Source organism: Oculina patagonica, chromosome 10 (genome assembly GCF_052425735.1).
Source record: "Oculina patagonica isolate OP01 chromosome 10, crgOcupat, whole genome shotgun sequence".
Taxonomy (NCBI): domain Eukaryota; kingdom Metazoa; phylum Cnidaria; class Anthozoa; order Scleractinia; family Oculinidae; genus Oculina; species Oculina patagonica.
Genome location: NC_135767.1, coordinates 9,583,826 through 9,604,921, shown reverse-complemented (window position 1 = coordinate 9,604,921; position 21,096 = coordinate 9,583,826). Strand labels below are relative to the sequence as shown.

Sequence of the window (21,096 nt, the reverse complement as noted above, 5' to 3'; positions counted from 1 at the left end):
CTGAAATCAACCTTTTAATACCCAACACAGTCGCAGTCCACAGTTCGTGCCTGGAAAATCTAAAAATTCCATCAAAACACGGAATATCAGTTCAGTGCTTCGAAGATTTTCATATTTTCTATAAGATTATTTCTTGTATTTGTCATGTGAAATTCTTAAGACCTATAAATCGAGCCATTCGAAGAAGCTTTTATACATACAAGCCATTAAACTTTGAACCTACGGTATCGGTCAGCGGGCTAACAACAACACAAAGAAATCTATATGCTAATTTTCAGCCCAAATGATCAGTACGCCGAAGTGGTCAAGCGGTTAGGGGTTTGGTCTACAAAACCATAGTTGATGTTAGGAGTCGCCCGTTCAAACCTCAGAAGTGTGAAACAAAAAGTTTCAAAAAAAAACCAAGGAAAATTAATTTATAATTTAATGCATAAATTATTATTCATAAATTAAAGTTAACAGCCCATAATTTAATGCATAAATTATTCATAAATTAAAGTTAACGGCCCATCGACCGACCGACCGACCGACTGACAGAGTCATTTTCCATAGCCATACTCGTTTCATTACATTCACGAGTAAAAAGTGGACTTTTCCAATCCATTTACCTTCTCTTAAAAATTAATTGCCCACCTTCATCAGAGTTAATGATGTTTGCTATTTATGACTATTCATACATGTAGCTCACACTTACAATTTGTCAGTGTTCTTAAAACATAAGTCTTATAATCAGTTTACACCTAAAGCAATTATTGAATGAGGCTGAGTATGAAGAATAATGCAGATCAAGAAAGGAGTTACCTGCCAAAGCCAAAGGCAGAGCTCGTGGCTGATAACATCCTGGGAGATCTCTTATAATTCTTCATAATTCATCATATGGAAGCCAAATCCAGTTATTATTGTTTTGTTATTCATTCAAAATATTTCCCGGCTTTGAAAACACAAAATTCATTGAAATGGTTTCTCACTTTGGCATACACATTTTTTGCAAAACAATGGCAAATTACTCTGCTGTTGCTGGGTTTTCGATGCTTTTGACTCCAAGATAAGTACTAAATAACAAGTGACTAATTACCTTTAACGCTTTTTTGGTGTTTTTGCTATCTTAAAAATTATTATCTCATAAATTGAGATGTTTATCGTTGCGTAATGTTTAACTCCAGCCATCACTCTGAGCTAGTTCTCACTTTGGCATGGAAATTATGTTCAAAACTGTTTCACCTCTGATCTGCTGTTGCTGGATTTTGGATGTTTCTGTCCTGAAGATAAGCTCTAAATCACAAATACCTTCCCTCTGTTTTTTTTTTTGTATTTATCATCTTGTAATTTGAAAAGTTTTTTTGTTGTACTGTTAAATCCTAACCACCATTTCATTTAATAATTTCTTACTTATCCTCATCGAGCCCATGAGGACTCTTGAGGCCGGATTTAATAATTATCACATCAATATTGTTGTTTATTTTTTTCTTTGTTTGTGAGCGGGCGGTATTCTACAAATCCTGCAATCTGATTGGTTCCGGGAGCGGGAGGTATTCTCCAATCCGGCCCGCTCACAGCGGGCGGTATCCGTTGCGAGATGAATCGTCGAGTGAATTTTCCGTGCGAAATCATTTTGCAGCGTTGTACGAACGAACACATGAAAGATTTGCTCTGCAAAATCGAAACAGCTACTCACTAACCGCTGTAAATGTGAAAAGACAAAATAGAAGTGGAATTAAAGGCCTTGAAGTTCTTCTAAAGGTGAGTATTCGCACTGTTTATCACAAAGAAATTCTGCTGGGAATCAACGCAGAGTTTATTAATTCTTTAAAAACAAGTATGTATAGCTGTACCGAAACTGTCTTTCAGTCAGATAATATTTTAAACTTCTTGGATACCGCCTGAGGCCACAGGCCTCAGGCAGTATCCAAGACCTCGGGCCCAGTTTTTCCCAATACGGACCGACCAAGGCTGGTGAATAACGTTTTTATTTTTTTCCTACTTTATTTGTTTTTAAAAGAAACCTAGGAAGATTGTGTCACAAAATCTTTGTTTGTATACGCGCGTCATTTCAATGTTGTGTCGATCGACGGAATAGCAAGAGTGTAAAATGCTGAATGTTTGTTATTTAATTCGGAATAAAATAGCCTAACTAACAGAAAGGTTTAGCATATTAAATTGACACTGAAGAGATTCAACAAAAAAAATTAAAGTAGTAAATATGGCATACATGTTAATGTAAAATCAAGCCAAAGCATTTATATCATTGACAAAACTGAACGCTTTTAAATCGATTTCGGCTTCCCGATGAATGTTTTGAAAGGAACTGTGTTCGTAGGATAGTAATTCTCGGACTAAAAAATATTATCTGACTGAAAGACAGTTTCGGTACAGCTATACATACTTGTTTTTAACGAATTAATAAACTCTGCGTTGATTCCCAGCAGAATTTCTTTGTGATAAACAGTGCGAAAGTGAAACTGAATGAAATGCGTAGTTTGGACGTATGGCACAATATTGCGAGAATTATTTTGGCTGTTTTGCAATTAAGAATCTCATTTGTTTTGGCAAAAAAGTGGCCGATAAAAAGACAGTTTTTACTCAAAATTGAAGTTTAAAACCTGTGCAGCTTACCGTAATGGCGTGAAGATGATTGCAAAATGACAAACAACCACAAACTACGAAACTAGAACTCGATTTTGTCAATCAAGAAATGAATACTTTCGCCTTTAGAAGAACTTCGAGGCCTTTAGTGAGTAGCTGTTTCGATTTTGCAGAGCAAATCTTTCATGTGTTCGTTTGTACAACGCTGCAAAATGATTTCGCGCGGAAAATTCACTCGACGATTCATCTCGCAACGGATACCGCCCGCTGTGAGCGACCGGATTGGAGAGTACTGCCCGCTCCCGGAACCAATCAGATCGCAGGATTTGTAGAATACCGCCCGTTCACGAACAAAGAAAAAAACAAATGCATATTTTGACATGCCTTTTAATTATATGAAACGACTTCATCGAAGGAACAATAACGTCAAAATTAACAAAAACGCAGGGGGGACTTAATCTTGGCAATAGCGACAACAGAGCAGTTCTCACATGGTCTACAAGTGAGTCAATTGACGACATCCATTTCTATTGATTACTGACATATGCGAGTCACTTAATATTCGCGTCATGTTATGTTCGCGACACTTATTATTCACGTCACTTTAATTTCACGATTTTTTTGGAATCGTGAAATTCGCGAAATTTAAGTGTCGTGAAAAGTTCATGTAATAAGTACATGTATAAGAGGAACTAACCAAGGACTAACCCAGGATTGAAAGCCAATCAGAACAAAGAAATAATTGGTATTAGGACTGAGTGGAGTCCAATTTTGTCTAAAATCATTCGAGTGATTGACAAAATCTGATGACCATGTAGTGGGAATCCGATTTGTTTAATCATGAGTTATAGTGTTATAGTTATGATTTATGGTTTTATAATAAGAAAAAAATTGAAGCTCTATGAGTGCAAGATGGCTTTTCTCCATCGACTATATTTGGATCAGCTGTCAGTAGAATGCAGGCAATAAAAAAAGGCCTTTTTAGCACTCCATTGCTTGATATCTTTTGGTTGATAACATTAATAAAGTCCCTCAATTAAAACATACAGCTACATAATTACTAATACATAACTGTAAGGAAAGTCTGGAATCTTGAACCGTAGCATCAAGAAATGTTTTTTGTTTTTGATAGAAAATTGCCAACAACAACAACTATCATGGCAGCTGAAAAAACTGTCAAGAATACTGGCAGTGCTGCAACACAAGGGAGTGGTCCAACAACCTTTTGGAGCATAGGACGAGCAGAAATGAAACAGCAGGCCAAAAAAGAAACCATTAAGCAGCAGAAAAAGAACCGTAAAAGAAAAGCAGCTGGTAATTTTAAATACTACTAGTGAAATGATAGCTAAATAGTGTTTCAGTGTGATCCTAGCATCATTGCAGGGTTGGAAACTAAAATTTTGGAGCACTCACCATCTGGGCGAGTGACCTTCAAAATGCATTTGCCCAGTCTCATCCATTAAAGAAAGGAAAATTTAGCCCCCTCCCCCACAAGTTATAGAATATATAACTTTAATATTATTAATGATGTTCGATAAGTCCTCATGCCACTGTGGTGGTTGATCGCAATACAGACTGCAATCTATTTCTTCAATGACAAATCACCAAAAATGGACCTAACTCCACAATAAAACCATAAGCATGCTTACTTCAAAAGTTGAAACACACTTTTTAATTTGATACATCTTCCCAAATTCCTGTAGTTGGCAAGCAAAATGTCAAAATTGTACAAAAAAAGGGACAAGAAAATCGGGAAAAAGTAATCTTCTCGCATTTTGCGGCTCGGTGGACAAGTTAGTGTATTTATGACCAGAAGTATTACTTTGTACAAGTACATCCATCTTGTAACAATCACCAAATGGAAGCCATTTTTGTCTGTTTACAAACTTGAATGCAGCTTTGTTGGAGATTTCATTGAAAATGTTGTTAAGCTATCGGCTTGTGTATACCTGCCATTACTCTCACACCTGCGAGTTGAAAGGTTCAAACTCACGCTTACGAACCAATTTCTCACGCCTAGTCGAAAAATGTTAGTTGTGACAATCATAAACTATACACTTTCCAAAAATTAAATTGTAAACTCAAAGCAATGTGAGAAATGAAAACTAAGTAAATGTAGATACCGGTACTTCTCCTGAAATCCCAGAGTTTGACAAGAAAAGCATTGGGAACTTAGTCCATGCACTAGGAGCGGGTTATGTTCGGAACGTCTTCGGAAAAACTTTGGACATCTTTGGAAATCCTGGCACTCTCGGGAAAAAAATCTCACACCTTTGACCCAGAAAATGTTGGCAGGTATACTTGTGGACAGTGAAGGTTTATTTGAAGTGAAAATTAAAAGGTTTTTTAACTGCAACACACACAAAAAAGAGAGCCTACTTACAAAACAACTACTTACACTACCTACCTGACTTTAATAACATACAATTAAATACATTATTTACATTGCATTACATTAAAATTACTTATACATTCTTTACACCACTTACACTACTTACTTACATCCTTTACAATATATTATAACATTACATTACAAATGCTTACATTCTTTACCTACTAATACTACGCGCTACATAGTACTTACACTGTACAATAACATACTGTTTAAACATAATTCTAGCATTCGTTTTCAAAACAACTGAAATAACAGGCACCTCAAGTTCACTACGTGAATTAATCATCCATAAAGTGCAAGCCAACGCGACTCCCAGCCCCGAGCGTATATTCTGGATATGAAAATTGTGCTCACCAAACCGAGTGAGTGATCCGTGATCTGTACTCACCCAACAGTTTTCACACTCGTCTGGGCAAGTAGGCGAGCGCTTATTTTCAACCCTGTCATTGTCAAGTTATAATCATGGTTGAACATAGAGTTTGTTTGTACTAATAAAGTGGTAAAAGTTTCATGTGGAGATGACAGTAAATTTAATTATATATATCATTAATTTGGGTAGGGTAACTAAACTAAAATATCTTGTTTAGATGTACACTGTAAGGGTTGATGAGTGCATAGTTATGTGAATTATTATGGAGGTCAAATCTTGGTCCCACAGTAGCTGATTCATGGTAGTTAACTGTGTAAAATAATAAATGTACATGTTTACATTGTTCGAAATTGCCCAAAACAATCTTAAAAATAGAGTATTTGTTTGTGTGGGCCCCAGTGGTACGTGAGAATATCATTGGTCTTTATAAATTTTGTAAGTCAACTTTTCTCTGACTCTGATTTGAAAGTTTCTCAGTGTTTGGAACCTCTGAGGAAACATTGGCCTTCTTTTTTTAGTCTATTATCACTAACATCAATCTTTTTAGGATACTAAATATAAAATACTGGCCTTATCATAACAACAACAATAATACGTTGAAAAGGGTGATAATGTTTCACTTCAATAAACAAGATTGGCCCTAGCCCAAGGCTAAAAGGCTGTTAACAAACAAAGATATACCTGCTAACTGCCTTTAATAATTTAAAAATGCCTTAAAAATTTTTTCCTTTTATCTTTCCTCTTGGTACTTAAACAGACTCACAACAAAATGACGAAGAACCTGAAGGTGTTAAGAGGATGAAAACTGTTGAATCAGCAGAAAAGCGACGAGGAAAAGCTCAAGAGAAGTCACACAGTGACGATCATTCTTGTAAAAATAAGCATCTCTGTGAGTTAACTTAAGTAAATGACTTGCAGCTTTGGTATTACAATTTTGGAATAAAGCAGGTTTTTATGGTTCACACAGCCCTAGAATATTCCTTGAAAGGCTCTTTCAAAAATCCTGAATTTTTTCCAGTTTGAAAAAAATTCTGGGTCTAGAACAAGAGTTTTCCATCTCCAGGCAGGCTGCCCTCCATTGGCTGCAGGACTCATCTGTGCAGAGCAAGCTTGTTTTAGTATACAAAGTACCCGCCCTTAGAATAAGAGTAGGATGCTTCTGATTATTGTAGGAACTTGTGCATTTTTTGGCCAAAACGTAGGCAGCAGTAGTCCAATTTATATACGTGTATTATCATTTATTGGTAGGTTACAGTCCTCTAGCCAACTTGATTTCTTTTCACTTAGTCTTGGAGAATGTGCATTGAATGTTATTTTATTTTATCGCCCAGCTCAGGCGCATAGGGCCAGCTGTATGTGGTACTGCAGCTTGATACGTGGTTTAGAGGTGTACCCTGATTTGAAATATTTGAAATATTAAAACCTACTGAGTTTCAAAACTCTTTGGTTTTTATATTATAAATGGCATCCCACAGCGTTGGAACTATTCCATGGCACAAACAAATAAGTCTATAACAGATTGACAGGCCCAGTCCATTGCCTTATGGCTTTAAGTGATGTTGTCATGATGTCATCGCTTCAGACTGAATCAGTGACAAACAAGTTATACAAGTTGGACTCAACAGTGCTAATATCATGTTTTATCATGACAGATGCTGTTGATGAGGAAGACAGGAATATCTTAGCCAGGAAAGCAGTTGAACGCATCAAATTTACTGACGAGGAGGATAGCTGGGTATAATAAATTTAGCTGTCTTATATTTGTTTAGTTTTAACTCTTAGTAAAAAAACTGAGATTCATACAGGTATTTTTGTACAGTACTTCATATGAAAAACTATAATTGCTTTATCAGAGTATAAAGATAAGTTTTAAAAGGAAATAAAACCTCAATCAGTTGCTTTGTAGTCTGATCATAGCACATGATTTTGCTCCCTCGTATGACTGATAGAAACTTTAGTTTCTCCCTTCGCCATCTTCTGGACAAAATGTCACTGCTATGATCTTTAGGAACAGATGTTGTATTTATTAAGTATCCATGTGGTTTAATCAATAAGGTGTTATACTCACAACTCTGTACTTTTGCTCTTTTTTTTTCAGCTTTTGCTGTTCCGCGTTGCACTTGGTGTCATGAAGAATGAAATGTCTCGCTTTTATCCATTTGTTTGTATGAGGAACATCTTACACAAAGCCTGTGTGGTTCGTATTTCTTTGTCTCAGTAACTTAGAGTACAGGTATTTCCGACAACTGCAGTAAAAACAAATACCGGTAATTCCACCTGCAGCTCCTCTTTTCTCTTGCAGCATCAACTAAATATAAGAAAGTCTCTAAAACGCCATAATTTTTATAAGGGATCAAATATTTCTCCTAGTTTTGCTCTGTTATAAATCTATTGAATGATAAAATAGTCTAAGAGGTGTTTACTGGCAGCTTTTACCAGGGTATGCCATGGTAAAAATTGGCGAAAAACACTAATCCCTGTAACAGAACGCTCATTTAACTTTACTTCATGTTATTCTCTTTTTTTTGACAGTCCAGTGTTGACAAAACAGCTCCTAATCTTCAACGAAGGATTTTAAAATTAATGAAGAATCCCCAGTCACAAATTACTGTGAAAATTTGCTTGGCTGAATGTGCTCATGATGAGGTTTGTATGAAACGTTTATTCTTGACAAAATAGTTTCTGGTGCACATAAAATTATGCAGGCATTCAGATTTCATCCTCATTTTTGTGTTGAAAGTGGACATGAATAAGAAGTGATTTTTTAATACATTTGACTATAAAAAGCTTTGATATTAAAATGTGTCTTAAAAAGAGACGATCAGATTTAAATTTACTGCACAATTTACGGCGCAAAGTATTTTGCACCAAGCGCAAATTAGCTTACATTATATTCTCAGGATCATTGCATGTATCGCGTGTTTGCGGTAGAATTCTAGACTGTGGCACTGTGTACTATCCTTTGAGTCTCTGATGAGTTGTTTTTACTGATAATTATGCTGCAGGCTGTAATATAATATTTTATTCATCCTTTGTTTTTCCTTCAGTCCTTTCAAGGATTTGATGATCCAAGGGCTGAATTTGAGGAAACATTCCAAGAAGTTGTGAAAAGGTTAAGGCAGAAATTTAGGTAACTGCGTTTTCTGTGAATTTTTTAACAAATGGAAATAATTATATGTCCAGTTATTGACAAATGTAGCATTCAATCCTCTTCCACTCCAGTTCTTAGTTTACTTGGTTTAAAATAAAGCTCTGACAATTAAAGCCCTTTAGAACACTGTTGTGTTCCAGGATTCAACCCTAAGTTCAAACTGCGCAGGGACTTGCTTGTGCTGAAATGTCTCATCAAAATATAAGTTATACATGTAGATCAAAATGTATACACAATGAAAGTTAATTATGAAAATTAATGAAAATGTACATGATCAACAATTGGAATTTGAGTTCAACAAATTAATGTTGAGTGGAAAACAATAAAAATAAAATTTTTGAAAATCTGGCAAGCAGTCAGGGCAGCAGAAAATATTCAGCAGGAGTTTAGTAAAAAACTAAAATTTAATTTATTGAGGAGGACCAAGACAGTCACTACACAGAACTGAAATAGCCCTGGAAATTAGAGTCCTGTTACGAAGCCTTGGGCCAAATTAAAAAGATTGGCTGCCTGAGAAATGGAACCTGATCACAGTGGAAATGCTTGAAAGTTTAAATGTAATAATATTAGTGTAATGAGCAATTTAGAAAGAGGAGTCTTACAACAAGGTACTGGGAACTTGACAGGGATATAAAAAAACATGCCAAGAACCTTCTGTAATTAAAAGAGCATAACAAATAAGTTGCTACTTAATGAAATGAGGGCGGCAGTAACACACCCTAGTGACAGTACTTAATGAAATGAGGGTGGCAGCAACACACCCTAGTGACAGTACTTAATGAAATGAAGCGGCAGTGACACACCCTAGTGACAGTACTTAATGAAATGAGGGCGGCAGTAACACACCCTAGTGACAGTACTTAATGAAATGAGGGCGGCAGTGACACACCCTATGGACAGTACTTAATGAAATGAGGGTGGCAGTGACACACCCTAGGGACAGTACTTAATGAAATGAGGGTGGCAGCAACACACCCTAGTGACAGTACTTAATGAAATGAGGGTGGCAGTGACACACCCTATGGACAGTACTTAATGAAATGAGGGCGGCAGTGACACACCCTATGGACAGTACTTAATGAAATGAGGGTGGCAGTGACACACCCTATGGACAGTACTTAATGAAATGAGGGCGGCAGTGACACACCCTAGTGACAGTACTTAATGAAATGAGGGTGGCAGCAACACACCCTAGTGACAGTACTTAATGAAATGAGGGTGGCAGCAACACACCCTAGTGACAGTACTTAATGAAATGAGGGTGGCAGTGACACACCCTATGGACAGTACTTAATGAAATGAGGGTGGCAGTGACACTCCCTAGTGACAGTACTTAATGAAATGAGGGCGGCAGTAACACACCCTAGTGACAGTACTTAATGAAATGAGGGTGGCAGTGACACACCCTAGGGACAGTACTTAATGAAATGAGGGCGGCAGTAACACACCCTAGTGACAGTACTTAATGAAATGAGGGCGGCAGTGACACACCCTAGTGACAGTACTAAATGAAATGAGGGTGGCAGCAACACACCCTAGGGACAGTACTTAATGAAATGAGGGTGGCAGCAACACACCCTAGGGACAGTACTTAATGAAATGAGGGCTGCAGTGACACTCCCTAGTGACAGTACTTAATGAAATGAGGGCGGCAGTAACACACCCTAGTGACAGTACTTAATGAAATGAGGGTGGCAGCAACACACCCTAGTGACAGTACTTAATCAAATGAGGGTGGCAGCAACACACCCTAGTGACAGTACTTAATGAAATGAGGGCGGCAGTAACACACCCTAGTGACTACTAAATGAAATGAGGGTGGCAGCAACACACCCTAGGGACAGTACTTAATGAAATGAGGGCGGCAGTGACACTCCCTAGTGACAGTACTTAATGAAATGAGGGCGGCAGTAACACACCCTAGTGACAGTACTTAATGAAATGAGGGTGGCAGCAACACACCCTAGTGACAGTACTTAATGAAATGAGGGTGGCAGCAACACACCCTAGTGACAGTACTTAATGAAATGAGGGTGGCAGCAACACACCCTAGTGACAGTACTTAATGAAATGAGGGCGGCAGTGACACACCCTAGTGACAGTACTTAATGAAATGAGGGTGGCAGCAACACACCCTAGTGACAGTACTTAATGAAATGAGGGCGGCAGTGACACACCCTAGTGACAGTACTTAATGAAATGAGGACGGCAGTGACACACCCTATGGACAGTACTTAATAAAATGAGGGTGGCAGCGACACACCCTAGTGACAGTACTTAATGAAATGAGGGTGGCAGCAACACACCCTAGTGACAGTACTTAATGAAATGAGGGTGGCAGTGACACACCCTAGTGACAGTACTTAATGAAATGAGGGCGGCAGTGACACACCCTAGTGACAGTACTTAATGAAATGAGGGTGGCAGTGACACACCCTATGGACAGTACTTAATGAAATGAGGGTGGCAGCAACACACCCTAGTGACAGTACTTAATGAAATGAGGGTGGCAGCAACACACCCTAGTGACAGTACTTAATGAAATGAGGGTGGCAGTGACACACCCTAGTGACAGTACTTAATGAAATGAGGGTGGCAGTGACACACCCTATGGACAGTACTTAATGAAATGAGGGCGGCAGTGACACACCCTAGTGACAGTACTTAATGAAATAAGGGCGGCAGTGACACACCCTAGTGACAGTACTTAATGAAATGAGGGTGGCAGTGACACACCCTATGGACAGTACTTAATGAAATGAGAGCGGCAGCAACACACCCTAGTGACAATACTTAATGAAATGAGGGTGGCAGTGACACACCCTAGTGACAGTACTTAATGAAATGAGGGCGGCAGTGACACACCCTAGTGACAGTACTTAATGAAATGAGGGTGGCAGCAACACACCCTAGTGACAGTACTTAATGAAATGAGGGCGGCAGCAACACACCCTAGTGACAGTACTTAATAAAATGAGGGTGGCAGTGACACACCCTAGCAATGAGCAATGCAGTAAGGGTGGCAGTGACACACCCTAGTGACAGTACTTAATGAAACGAGGGCGGCAGTAACACACCCTAGTGACAGTACTTAATGAAATGAGGGTGGCAGTGACACACCCTAGTGACAGTACTAAATGAAATGAGGGTGGCAGCAACACACCATAGTGACAGTACTTAATGAAATGAGGGCGGCAGTGACACTCCCTAGTGACAGTACTTAATGAAATAAGGGCGGCAGTGACACACCCTAGTGACAGTACTTAATGAAATAAGGGCGGCAGTGACACACCCTAGTGACAGTACTTAATGAAATGAGGGTGGCAGTGACACACCCTATGGACAGTACTTAATGAAATGAGAGCGGCAGCAACACACCCTAGTGACAATACTTAATGAAATGAGGGTGGCAGTGACACACCCTAGTGACAGTACTTAATGAAATGAGGGCGGCAGTGACACACCCTAGTGACAGTACTTAATGAAATGAGGGTGGCAGCAACACACCCTAGTGACAGTACTTAATGAAATGAGGGCGGCAGCAACACACCCTAGTGACAGTACTTAATAAAATGAGGGTGGCAGTGACACACCCTAGCAATGAGCAATGCAGTAAGGGTGGCAGTGACACACCCTAGTGACAGTACTTAATGAAACGAGGGCGGCAGTAACACACCCTAGTGACAGTACTTAATGAAATGAGGGTGGCAGTGACACACCCTAGTGACAGTACTAAATGAAATGAGGGTGGCAGCAGCACACCATAGTGACAGTACTTAATGAAATGAGGGCGGCAGTGACACTCCCTAGTGACAGTACTTAATGAAATAAGGGCGGCAGTGACACACCCTAGTGACAGTACTTAATGAAATGAGGGTGGCAGCGACACACCCTAGTGACAGTACTTAATGAAATGAGGGCGGCAGTGACACACCCTAGTGACAGTACTTAATGAAATGAGGGCGGCAGTAACACACCCTAGTGACAGTACTTAATGAAATGAGGGTGGCAGTGACACACCCTAGTGACAGTACTTAATGAAATGAGGGCGGCAGTGACACACCCTAGTGACAGTACTTAATGAAATGAGGGTGGCAGTAACACACCCTAGTGACAGTACTTAATGAAATGAGGGTGGCAGCAACACACCCTAGTGACAGTACTTAATGAAATGAGGGTGGCAGCAACACACCCTAGGGACAGTACTTAATGAAATGAGGGTGGCAGCAACACACCCTAGGGACAGTACTTAATGAAATGAGGGCGGCAGTGACACACCCTAGTGACAGTACTTAATGAAATGAGGGCGGCAGCGACACACCCTAGTGACAGTACTTAATGAAATGAGGGTGGCAGCAACACACCCTAGTGACAGTACTTAATGAAGTGAGGGTGGCAGCAACACACCCTAGTGACAGTACTTAATGAAATGAGGGTGGCAGTGACACACCCTAGTGACAGTACTTAATGAAATGAGGGCGGCAGCGACACACCCTAGTGACAGTACTTAATGAAATGAGGGTGGCAGTGACACACCCTAGTGACAGTACTTAATGAAATGAGGGCGGCAGTGACACACCCTAGTGACAGTACTTAATGAAATGAGGGTGGCAGTGACACACCCTATGGACAGTACTTAATGAAATGAGGGTGGCAGTGACACACCCTAGTGACAGTACTTAATGAAATGAGGGTGGCAGTGACACACCCTAGGGACAGTACTTAATGAAATGAGGGTGGCAGCAACACACCCTAGTGACAGTACGTAATGAAATGAGGGCGGCAGTGACACACCCTAGGGACAGTACTTAATGAAATGAGGGTGGCAGTGACACACCCTAGTGACAGTACTTAATGAAATGAGGGTGGCAGTGACACACCCTATGGACAGTACTTAATGAAATGAGGGTGGCAGTGACACTCCCTAGTGACAGTACTTAATGAAATGAGGGTGGCAGCAACACACCCTAGTGACAGTACTTAATGAAATGAGGGTGGCAGCAACACACCCTAGTGACAGTACTTAATGAAATGAGGGTGGCAGTGACACACCCTAGTGACAGTACTTAATGAAATGAGGGCGGCAGCGACACACCCTAGTGACAGTACTTAATGAAATGAGGGTGGCAGTGACACACCCTAGTGACAGTACTTAATGAAATGAGGGCGGCAGTGACACACCCTAGTGACAGTACTTAATGAAATGAGGGTGGCAGTGACACACCCTATGGACAGTACTTAATGAAATGAGGGTGGCAGTGACACACCCTAGTGACAGTACTTAATGAAATGAGGGTGGCATTGACACACCCTAGGGACAATACTTAATGAAATGAGGGTGGCAGCAACACACCCTAGTGACAGTACGTAATGAAATGAGGGCGGCAGTGACACACCCTAGGGACAGTACTTAATGAAATGAGGGTGGCAGTGACACACCCTAGTGACAGTACTTAATGAAATGAGGGTGGCAGTGACACACCCTATGGACAGTACTTAATGAAATGAGGGTGGCAGTGACACTCCCTAGTGACAGTACTTAATGAAATGAGGGTGGCAGCAACACACCCTAGTGACAGTACTTAATGAAATGAGGGTGGCAGTGACACACCCTAGGGACAGTACTTAATGAAATGAGGGTGGCAGTGACACACCCTAGTGACAGTACTTAATGAAATGAGGGTGGCAGCAACACACCCTAGTGACAGTACTTAATGAAATGAGGGTGGCAGCAACACACCCTAGTGACAGTACTTAATGAAATGAGGGTGGCAGTGACACACCCTATGGACAGTACTTAATGAAATGAGGGCGGCAGTGACACACCCTATGGACAGTACTTAATGAAATGAGGGTGGCAGTGACACACCCTATGGACAGTACTTAATGAAATGAGGGCGGCAGTGACACACCCTAGTGACAGTACTTAATGAAATGAGGGTGGCAGCAACACACCCTAGTGACAGTACTTAATGAAATGAGGGTGGCAGCAACACACCCTAGTGACAGTACTTAATGAAATGAGGGTGGCAGTGACACACCCTATGGACAGTACTTAATGAAATGAGGGTGGCAGTGACACTCCCTAGTGACAGTACTTAATGAAATGAGGGTGGCAGCAACACACCCTAGTGACAGTACTTAATGAAATGAGGGTGGCAGTGACACACCCTAGTGACAGTACTTAATGAAATGAGGGCGGCAGTGACACACCCTAGTGACAGTACTTAATGAAATGAGGGCGGCAGCAACACACCCTAGTGACAGTACTTAATGAAATGAGGGTGGCAGCAACACACCCTAGTGACAGTACTTAATGAAGTGAGGGTGGCAGCAACACACCCTAGTGACAGTACTTAATGAAATGAGGGTGGCAGTGACACACCCTAGTGACAGTACTTAATGAAATGAGGGCGGCAGTGACACACCCTAGTGACAGTACTTAATGAAATGAGGGTGGCAGCAACCACCCCATAAAGTGCATGCAATAAAGAGGGCAGTGACACACCCTAGTGACAGTACTTAATGAAATGAGGGTGGCAGCAACACACCCTAGTGACAGTACTTAATGAAATGAGGGTGGCAGCAACACACCCCATAAAGTGCATGCAATAAGGGTGGCAGTGAGACACCCTAAAACTGAGTAATATAATAACGGCAGCAGCAACACACCCTAGTGACAGTACTTAATAAGAAGAGGGTGGCAGCGATAAACCCTAGCAATGAGCAATGCAGTAAGGGTGGCAGCCACACACCCTGCAAGGTAATAGTTGAGCCAACAAGTGTTGCCCGTGCCCCTCCCGGGAGTGAGTAGAAGCTAAGGTGGGGTTAGCGTGCCACCCAGCCTGCTATGTGCGGGTTAAAGTGGCAGGTGTGCACCCAAATTACATCCCAAATACTGCCAGCAGTTTCTGATGGTATCCTTCTTGTTAAATGAGAAAGATGTTATGTTCATCATATCACAAGCGTGGGAAAAAGAGAAAATCTGAGCTTATAATTTTTTATCATACAGTATGCTATATCCACATTGCTGATCCTAGCAGTATGCATGACACATGTCACATATGAACCTACATAGTAAATGGCCTCAGTTGCTGGACTTGCAGCCAGTCTGGCAACATTAATTCTGGCTTTCATGCTTGAAGTTGTCACAAGTCTTGTATTTTCAAACTTGTACATTCTGTTCACTAATATAACTTCAAAGTAGACATTGATGCTGATTAGTACCTCCAGTCCTTCTGCTGCTCTTCGATTTTCTTTTGGTTGTTGATTTTTTCATTGGTTCTGTTTCACTGTTGCAGCTCTTCAAGTTTATCTTGTGATGGAAACCTCACATTAGTTTCCTCTGTAAAAGAACTTCATGACAAGTACAAAGTTCAAGAACTAGCATCTAAGGAGGTCAGTGAAGTATTGAATTATTTGAGCTATTGACCACAGCTCAATTTTGATTCGTCACCATAAAATATTAGTGACCATAGTTACAGTAGAACCCTGGTAACTCAAACTCTAAAGGAAAACGAGAAACAGTTCAATTTAGCGGGGTTTTGAGTTTTGAGTTATCTGAGTTCAAGTTAACCGAGTAAAAATGACTGAAAAGTGGGGTCAAATCCATGTAAACTATACAGTGTGATAAGAGGTGCAGACCATTTTGAAGCATTATTATGCATTGCTAATACTTGCTAATAATACTGTATTTTCTCGATTAAACGCCCCCGGCGTTTATTTCAAACTTGGTCTGATAGAGCCGGCGTTTATTTAATTCCAGCAGTTTATTCAAGCCCTATGTTTCTAAGAAATGATTTTATTCATTATTTTTGACGGCCACACATGTAGACATTATTTCTAAAGGCCATGCGCACGGTGTTGGTGTACAACGGCGTAACAAAATATGTAACGCTAAATAACGAGCTAGAATGCAAAATTCACGGACAATCATAATAATCTAACAACATAAAAGTAAAGTAAATTTCATGTGCATTTACCTGGTGATAAGAAAGTGGCAGAAAATCCACTTATTTAGAATTTAAAACAAAATCAAAACATCGTACTCGAAAATTACAGCGAAAACAGGAGTGAACGCAAAAGACATTTTCGCGATTATTTCTGCTTCAACTAAAATTTAGACACAAAAATCTTGAAAACTGAAGTGCACATAAGTTGTAGAATCCAATCAAAGGCGTACTTCTTATCAAATTTCTTCAGGTTCGGAGAAAGAACTGATTTTCTAGCGTTACATTGAAAAAAATTTACGTAAAGTTTTGGTTGTGTGATCACATTTCAATCCAGCGTTTGCGTTCAGCGTTTCAATGGTTTGTGTCGTTCGTTTCCATCGTTTCATTTCCATCGTTTTTGTCGTTTCAATGGTTTTTGCCAATGGTTTCAATGGTTTTTATCTTTCGTTGCAATCGTTTATGAACTTTGGTTTCAATCGTTTCTAGCGTTCGTGATGCTCAAAATAGCATCCTACAAGAACGCGCTAGAATAACAAGGTTTAATTTTCGGAACCCGTTCGCAAGAACGCGTACACTGCGAATTAATTTTTACTTTATGAAAAAAAATGAATTATAAACTTGCATTTTTAGGGGAAAATTTGAGTCAAATTACTCGAAAATTGCGAGAACAAGATGGTCGAGATAACTAGATAAGACATTTCGCTCCGACGCGTATGGATCGAGGTTTAATTTAAATTCACGTGCTGGTATGCATGCAAAATAGGAGTCGAATAAATAAAGATCGTAGCCATGTCATTATTTTAATTATGGGTTAGAGACTGTTGTGAGTGTTTTGTTGACAAATACACGCACGCGCTGGCCGCACAATGAACGAGAAATTTTCAATACTGCACGAGGCGTAGCCGAGTGCAGTATTGAAAATTTTGAGTTCATTGTGAGGCCAGCAAGTGCGTGTATTTGTCAACAAAACACGAACGAACAGACTCTAACCCTTTTAATATACAATCTGAGTACACTGCATCGAACTGCAAGCGATCATCGACTTAACGAACTTCAAACAACAAACTTAATGTTTAAAAATAAGAAGTGTAGTAGTACATAATTACACGGGATTACATCAATAATATAAAAATCACAAATTAGCCGTACAGAAATAAAACTTAAAATGGTTCATAAAATCGTTCATCAGCTGTGGTCGTTCATAAATACAGTCAGCGAGAAGCTTGTTCAATGCAAGTCGATGGCTTTCACAATCAAGCAACTACAAGCAAGTCAATCGCACACAAAAATGTATTTATTGACCTGCAGTTTACCTTTGAACATGAAAGCGCTTCAAGTTGTTATCCTCTTCGATTTTGTTTGGTATTGGATAGTTGATAATTTGAGGAATATACTTTTCTTCCACTTCTACAAGCTTTGAAGCTGAAGACACCTTCAATAATGCACGATTTTCGTGCATTATTGTCAATACTGCACTGTCTGAGTTTGCTGACGACAGGTAAAGCAAAATCACGTGATCTATTTTAACCAATTGCGCGCGTGGATTTTGGACAGTGAACGAAGATTGTATATTAAACTGCATTATATGGTTAGATAAATATTTTCTGATGAAAAACCGATAGTTGCATAAGAAATTTTAGATGGAAAACAATCGATAATAAAATTTCCCAATATGAATGAAACGATATCAAATTTCCACCGAAATGCAAATTTGTCAATGTTTATATAAAATGATAAACATTGTGTCTAGATACCCGGCAGCCGGGAAGTCTTTTCAAAATACTACATACCCGGCAGTCTGAAATTATTCTAGAATTTCCACGGAAAAACCAATCCAATCCTCCTCAAAACTATAGATCTTTGCTTAGAAATGCCAAGCGATTTCAATTATAGTTTTGGCTTTGTGTTTGAGGAAATTTTCGAGCTTGGGCATACTACAAAATCTTGATTCTTCGACACTTAGAAAAAATTCGTACTCTGACTCCGGTGTCAATTCTTATAGAATAATTTCTACAAAAACTGAAGTTGAAACCCTGCGAGAGTATTCGATATTTGCTGAGAAATGCGAAGCGATTCTAAATAATGTTTTGCTTTTGTTGTGGACGAATTCTCTTGGCTTCGGCGTACTATAAAATCCTCGACTCACGGGCACGGTTGTTCAAAAGACTAGATACCCGGCAGTCAAAAATTCATGAATAATCAATACATTCAATATCCACAAAAATGATCATTGAAACTTAGCTCCCGAGAGTATTTCAGTATTTCAATTTTTGGTCGGAAATACCAAGCGAGTTTTTACAATGTCAGTTTGGTTTTGCACAAATTGTACGAACTTTATATGACTCACGGGCACGATTTTTCAAAGACTACATACCCGGCAGTCAAAAATGCTTCCCGTTTTTCCATCAAAATTTCCATTTGAACCTGCTGAGATGTCGGTGTAGAAATACCAAGCGATTTTCCAACTTAAGGCCTCAACAATTGCCTCGGCAAAGTAGTACAAAATAGCTACAAAACGCTTGAGCGTTCGGTGACGAAAGTCCGCCACCGATGTAACTTCCGGTGTGACACTTAAGTGGCGTGACAAAGGTTGCACGTGGTGTTGGGTTTCGCGCCAAAACGAACTCAGTGTTGGAAGCGACGGAGTTCTTCTGTGGGCTAAACGGCTTAGCGTTGGAAGCGACGAAGCTCTCGGTTAAATAGAAATACAAAGCGTTCCTCTATATATAGTCACTCAAGTAGATTTTTTCAAATTCAGTGGATTTGTCCCCTCAGTGAGGAGACCACTCTCAGATCAGTTCGCAACGTGTGCCTAATAGCGTTGAGGTTCTGTTGATCTAGGTCTGGGTCCTACTGGACCTAGTAACTAATAAGGGTATCCCTTTTTAGGACTTTTTCAAAGCGCCGGTACTTTCGGGGTTCTATAGGTAGGTAAAATACACGTTACGTTCGCGGAACCGTGAATTTTCCGGGGCACCATCATTTTTGTGGATATTGAATGTATTGATTATTCATGAATTTTTGACTGCCGGGTATCTAGTCTTTTGAACAACCGTGCCCGTGAGTCGAGGATTTTATAGTACGCCGAAGCCAAGAGAATTCGTCCACAACAAAAGCAAAACATTATTTAGAATCGCTTCGCATTTCTCAGCAAATATCGAATACTCTCGCAGGGTTTCAACTTCAGTTTTTGTAGAAATTATTCTATAAGAATTGACACCGGAGTCAGAGTACGAATTTTTTCTAAGTGTCGAAGAATCAAGATTTTGTAGTATGCCCAAGCTCGAAAATTTCCTCAAACACAAAGCCAAAACTATAATTGAAATCGCTTGGCATTTCTAAGCAAAGATCTATAGTTTTGAGGAGGATTGGATTGGTTTTTCCGTGGAAATTCTAGAATAATTTCAGACTGCCGGGTATGTAGTATTTTGAAAACACTTCCCGGCTGCCGGGTATCTAGACACAAACACGGCTTCCAACTAAGAATTAACAAAGACAAAATAGAACGCAAAATGTTTTTGGATCCAAAAAAGTTATTCTAACAAATGTCAAATTTGCTTTTGGATGCAATAAAATTAATATTGATTCTTTGTGCGCTAGAACACAAGACTTAATTATTCGTGTGGAACTCGTGTATATTTATTTAGCAGACACCGCCAGACACCGGCAGACGCTTCTTCTCTGTTCAAAGCCGTCCTTTTAAAATCGCAACCTTTTCAGATAAAATCACCAAAGTTATTGAATTTTGCCTCAAACGATCAGTTAAACAATTGTTATAAATCAAATCCACATTTGAAAACAACATTTACCAAACCGAAAGAAAGAAACGATTCAAACTACAAATAAACCAAACAGACCAAACGATTCAAAAACGAACGATTCAAACCATAGAAACGAACGATTCAAACCATATAAGCAAACGATTTGAACGACAGAAACGAACGATACCAAAACGTTGCACAAACGCTAAACGCTGGTTTGGCAAACGCAAGTTGGAAGCGTTTCAAACGATAAAAACGCTACAAACGATGACGAAAGTGTATCGTTCGTAAACGAAAATGTTACGCAGCATGTAAAGAATTTTGGTGAGTGAACTAACTTTTTCTTGTTTTTACGTTTTAACCAAGCAAACGAGCATTTAAACAAACAGTAATGCAACTTGATTAGATAATGAAAATTACATCTGTATGATTATTACAGTCATATTTATTCTTATTTACAAAATATACAAGGGTAAAGTCAGACATCGTTAGAAATTGTGACTTGTACACCAACACCGTGCGCATGGCCTAAAGCATATTGAATAAATGTCTAAGGGGTTTATTTTCAAATACAGCTTGGAGACCCGGCGTTTATTCGGGGCCCGGTGTCACAGCGGATTTTGTCCCCCCGCCGATTTTGTCCTCCCGGACCAAATCCGCTAGCGGATATTGTCCCCCCGGACAATATCCGCTAGCCGATATTGTCCCCCCTTCGCCGAATTTGTCCCCCCTCAACAATTGTTATTTAAGCTTTGAATGATGAAGTCAAAATGAAAATGAATTATCAAATCAGTAAAATACGCGGTAAGCATATTTTTTACTTGTTTAACTTGCTTTTTAACTGTAACAGTTAACTTCATTTTTGCGCCTTAGGCGAACCTCTT

The 21,096-nt window shown here is 39.6% G+C and overlaps 1 protein-coding gene across 1 annotated transcript in view; it reads left to right on the top strand.

The window, feature by feature from the left end:
- Positions 1-21,096, top strand: part of LOC144667101 (general transcription factor 3C polypeptide 1-like) — an 80,986-nt gene that overhangs the window by 44,184 nt on the left and 15,706 nt on the right. Inside the window, 7 exon segments of the mRNA XM_078528479.1 lie at positions 3,716-3,897; positions 6,106-6,237; positions 7,001-7,083; positions 7,447-7,545; positions 7,881-7,994; positions 8,396-8,478; positions 15,801-15,897. Of these exon segments, the coding sequence (XP_078384605.1) occupies positions 3,716-3,897; positions 6,106-6,237; positions 7,001-7,083; positions 7,447-7,545; positions 7,881-7,994; positions 8,396-8,478; positions 15,801-15,897 (790 nt within the window).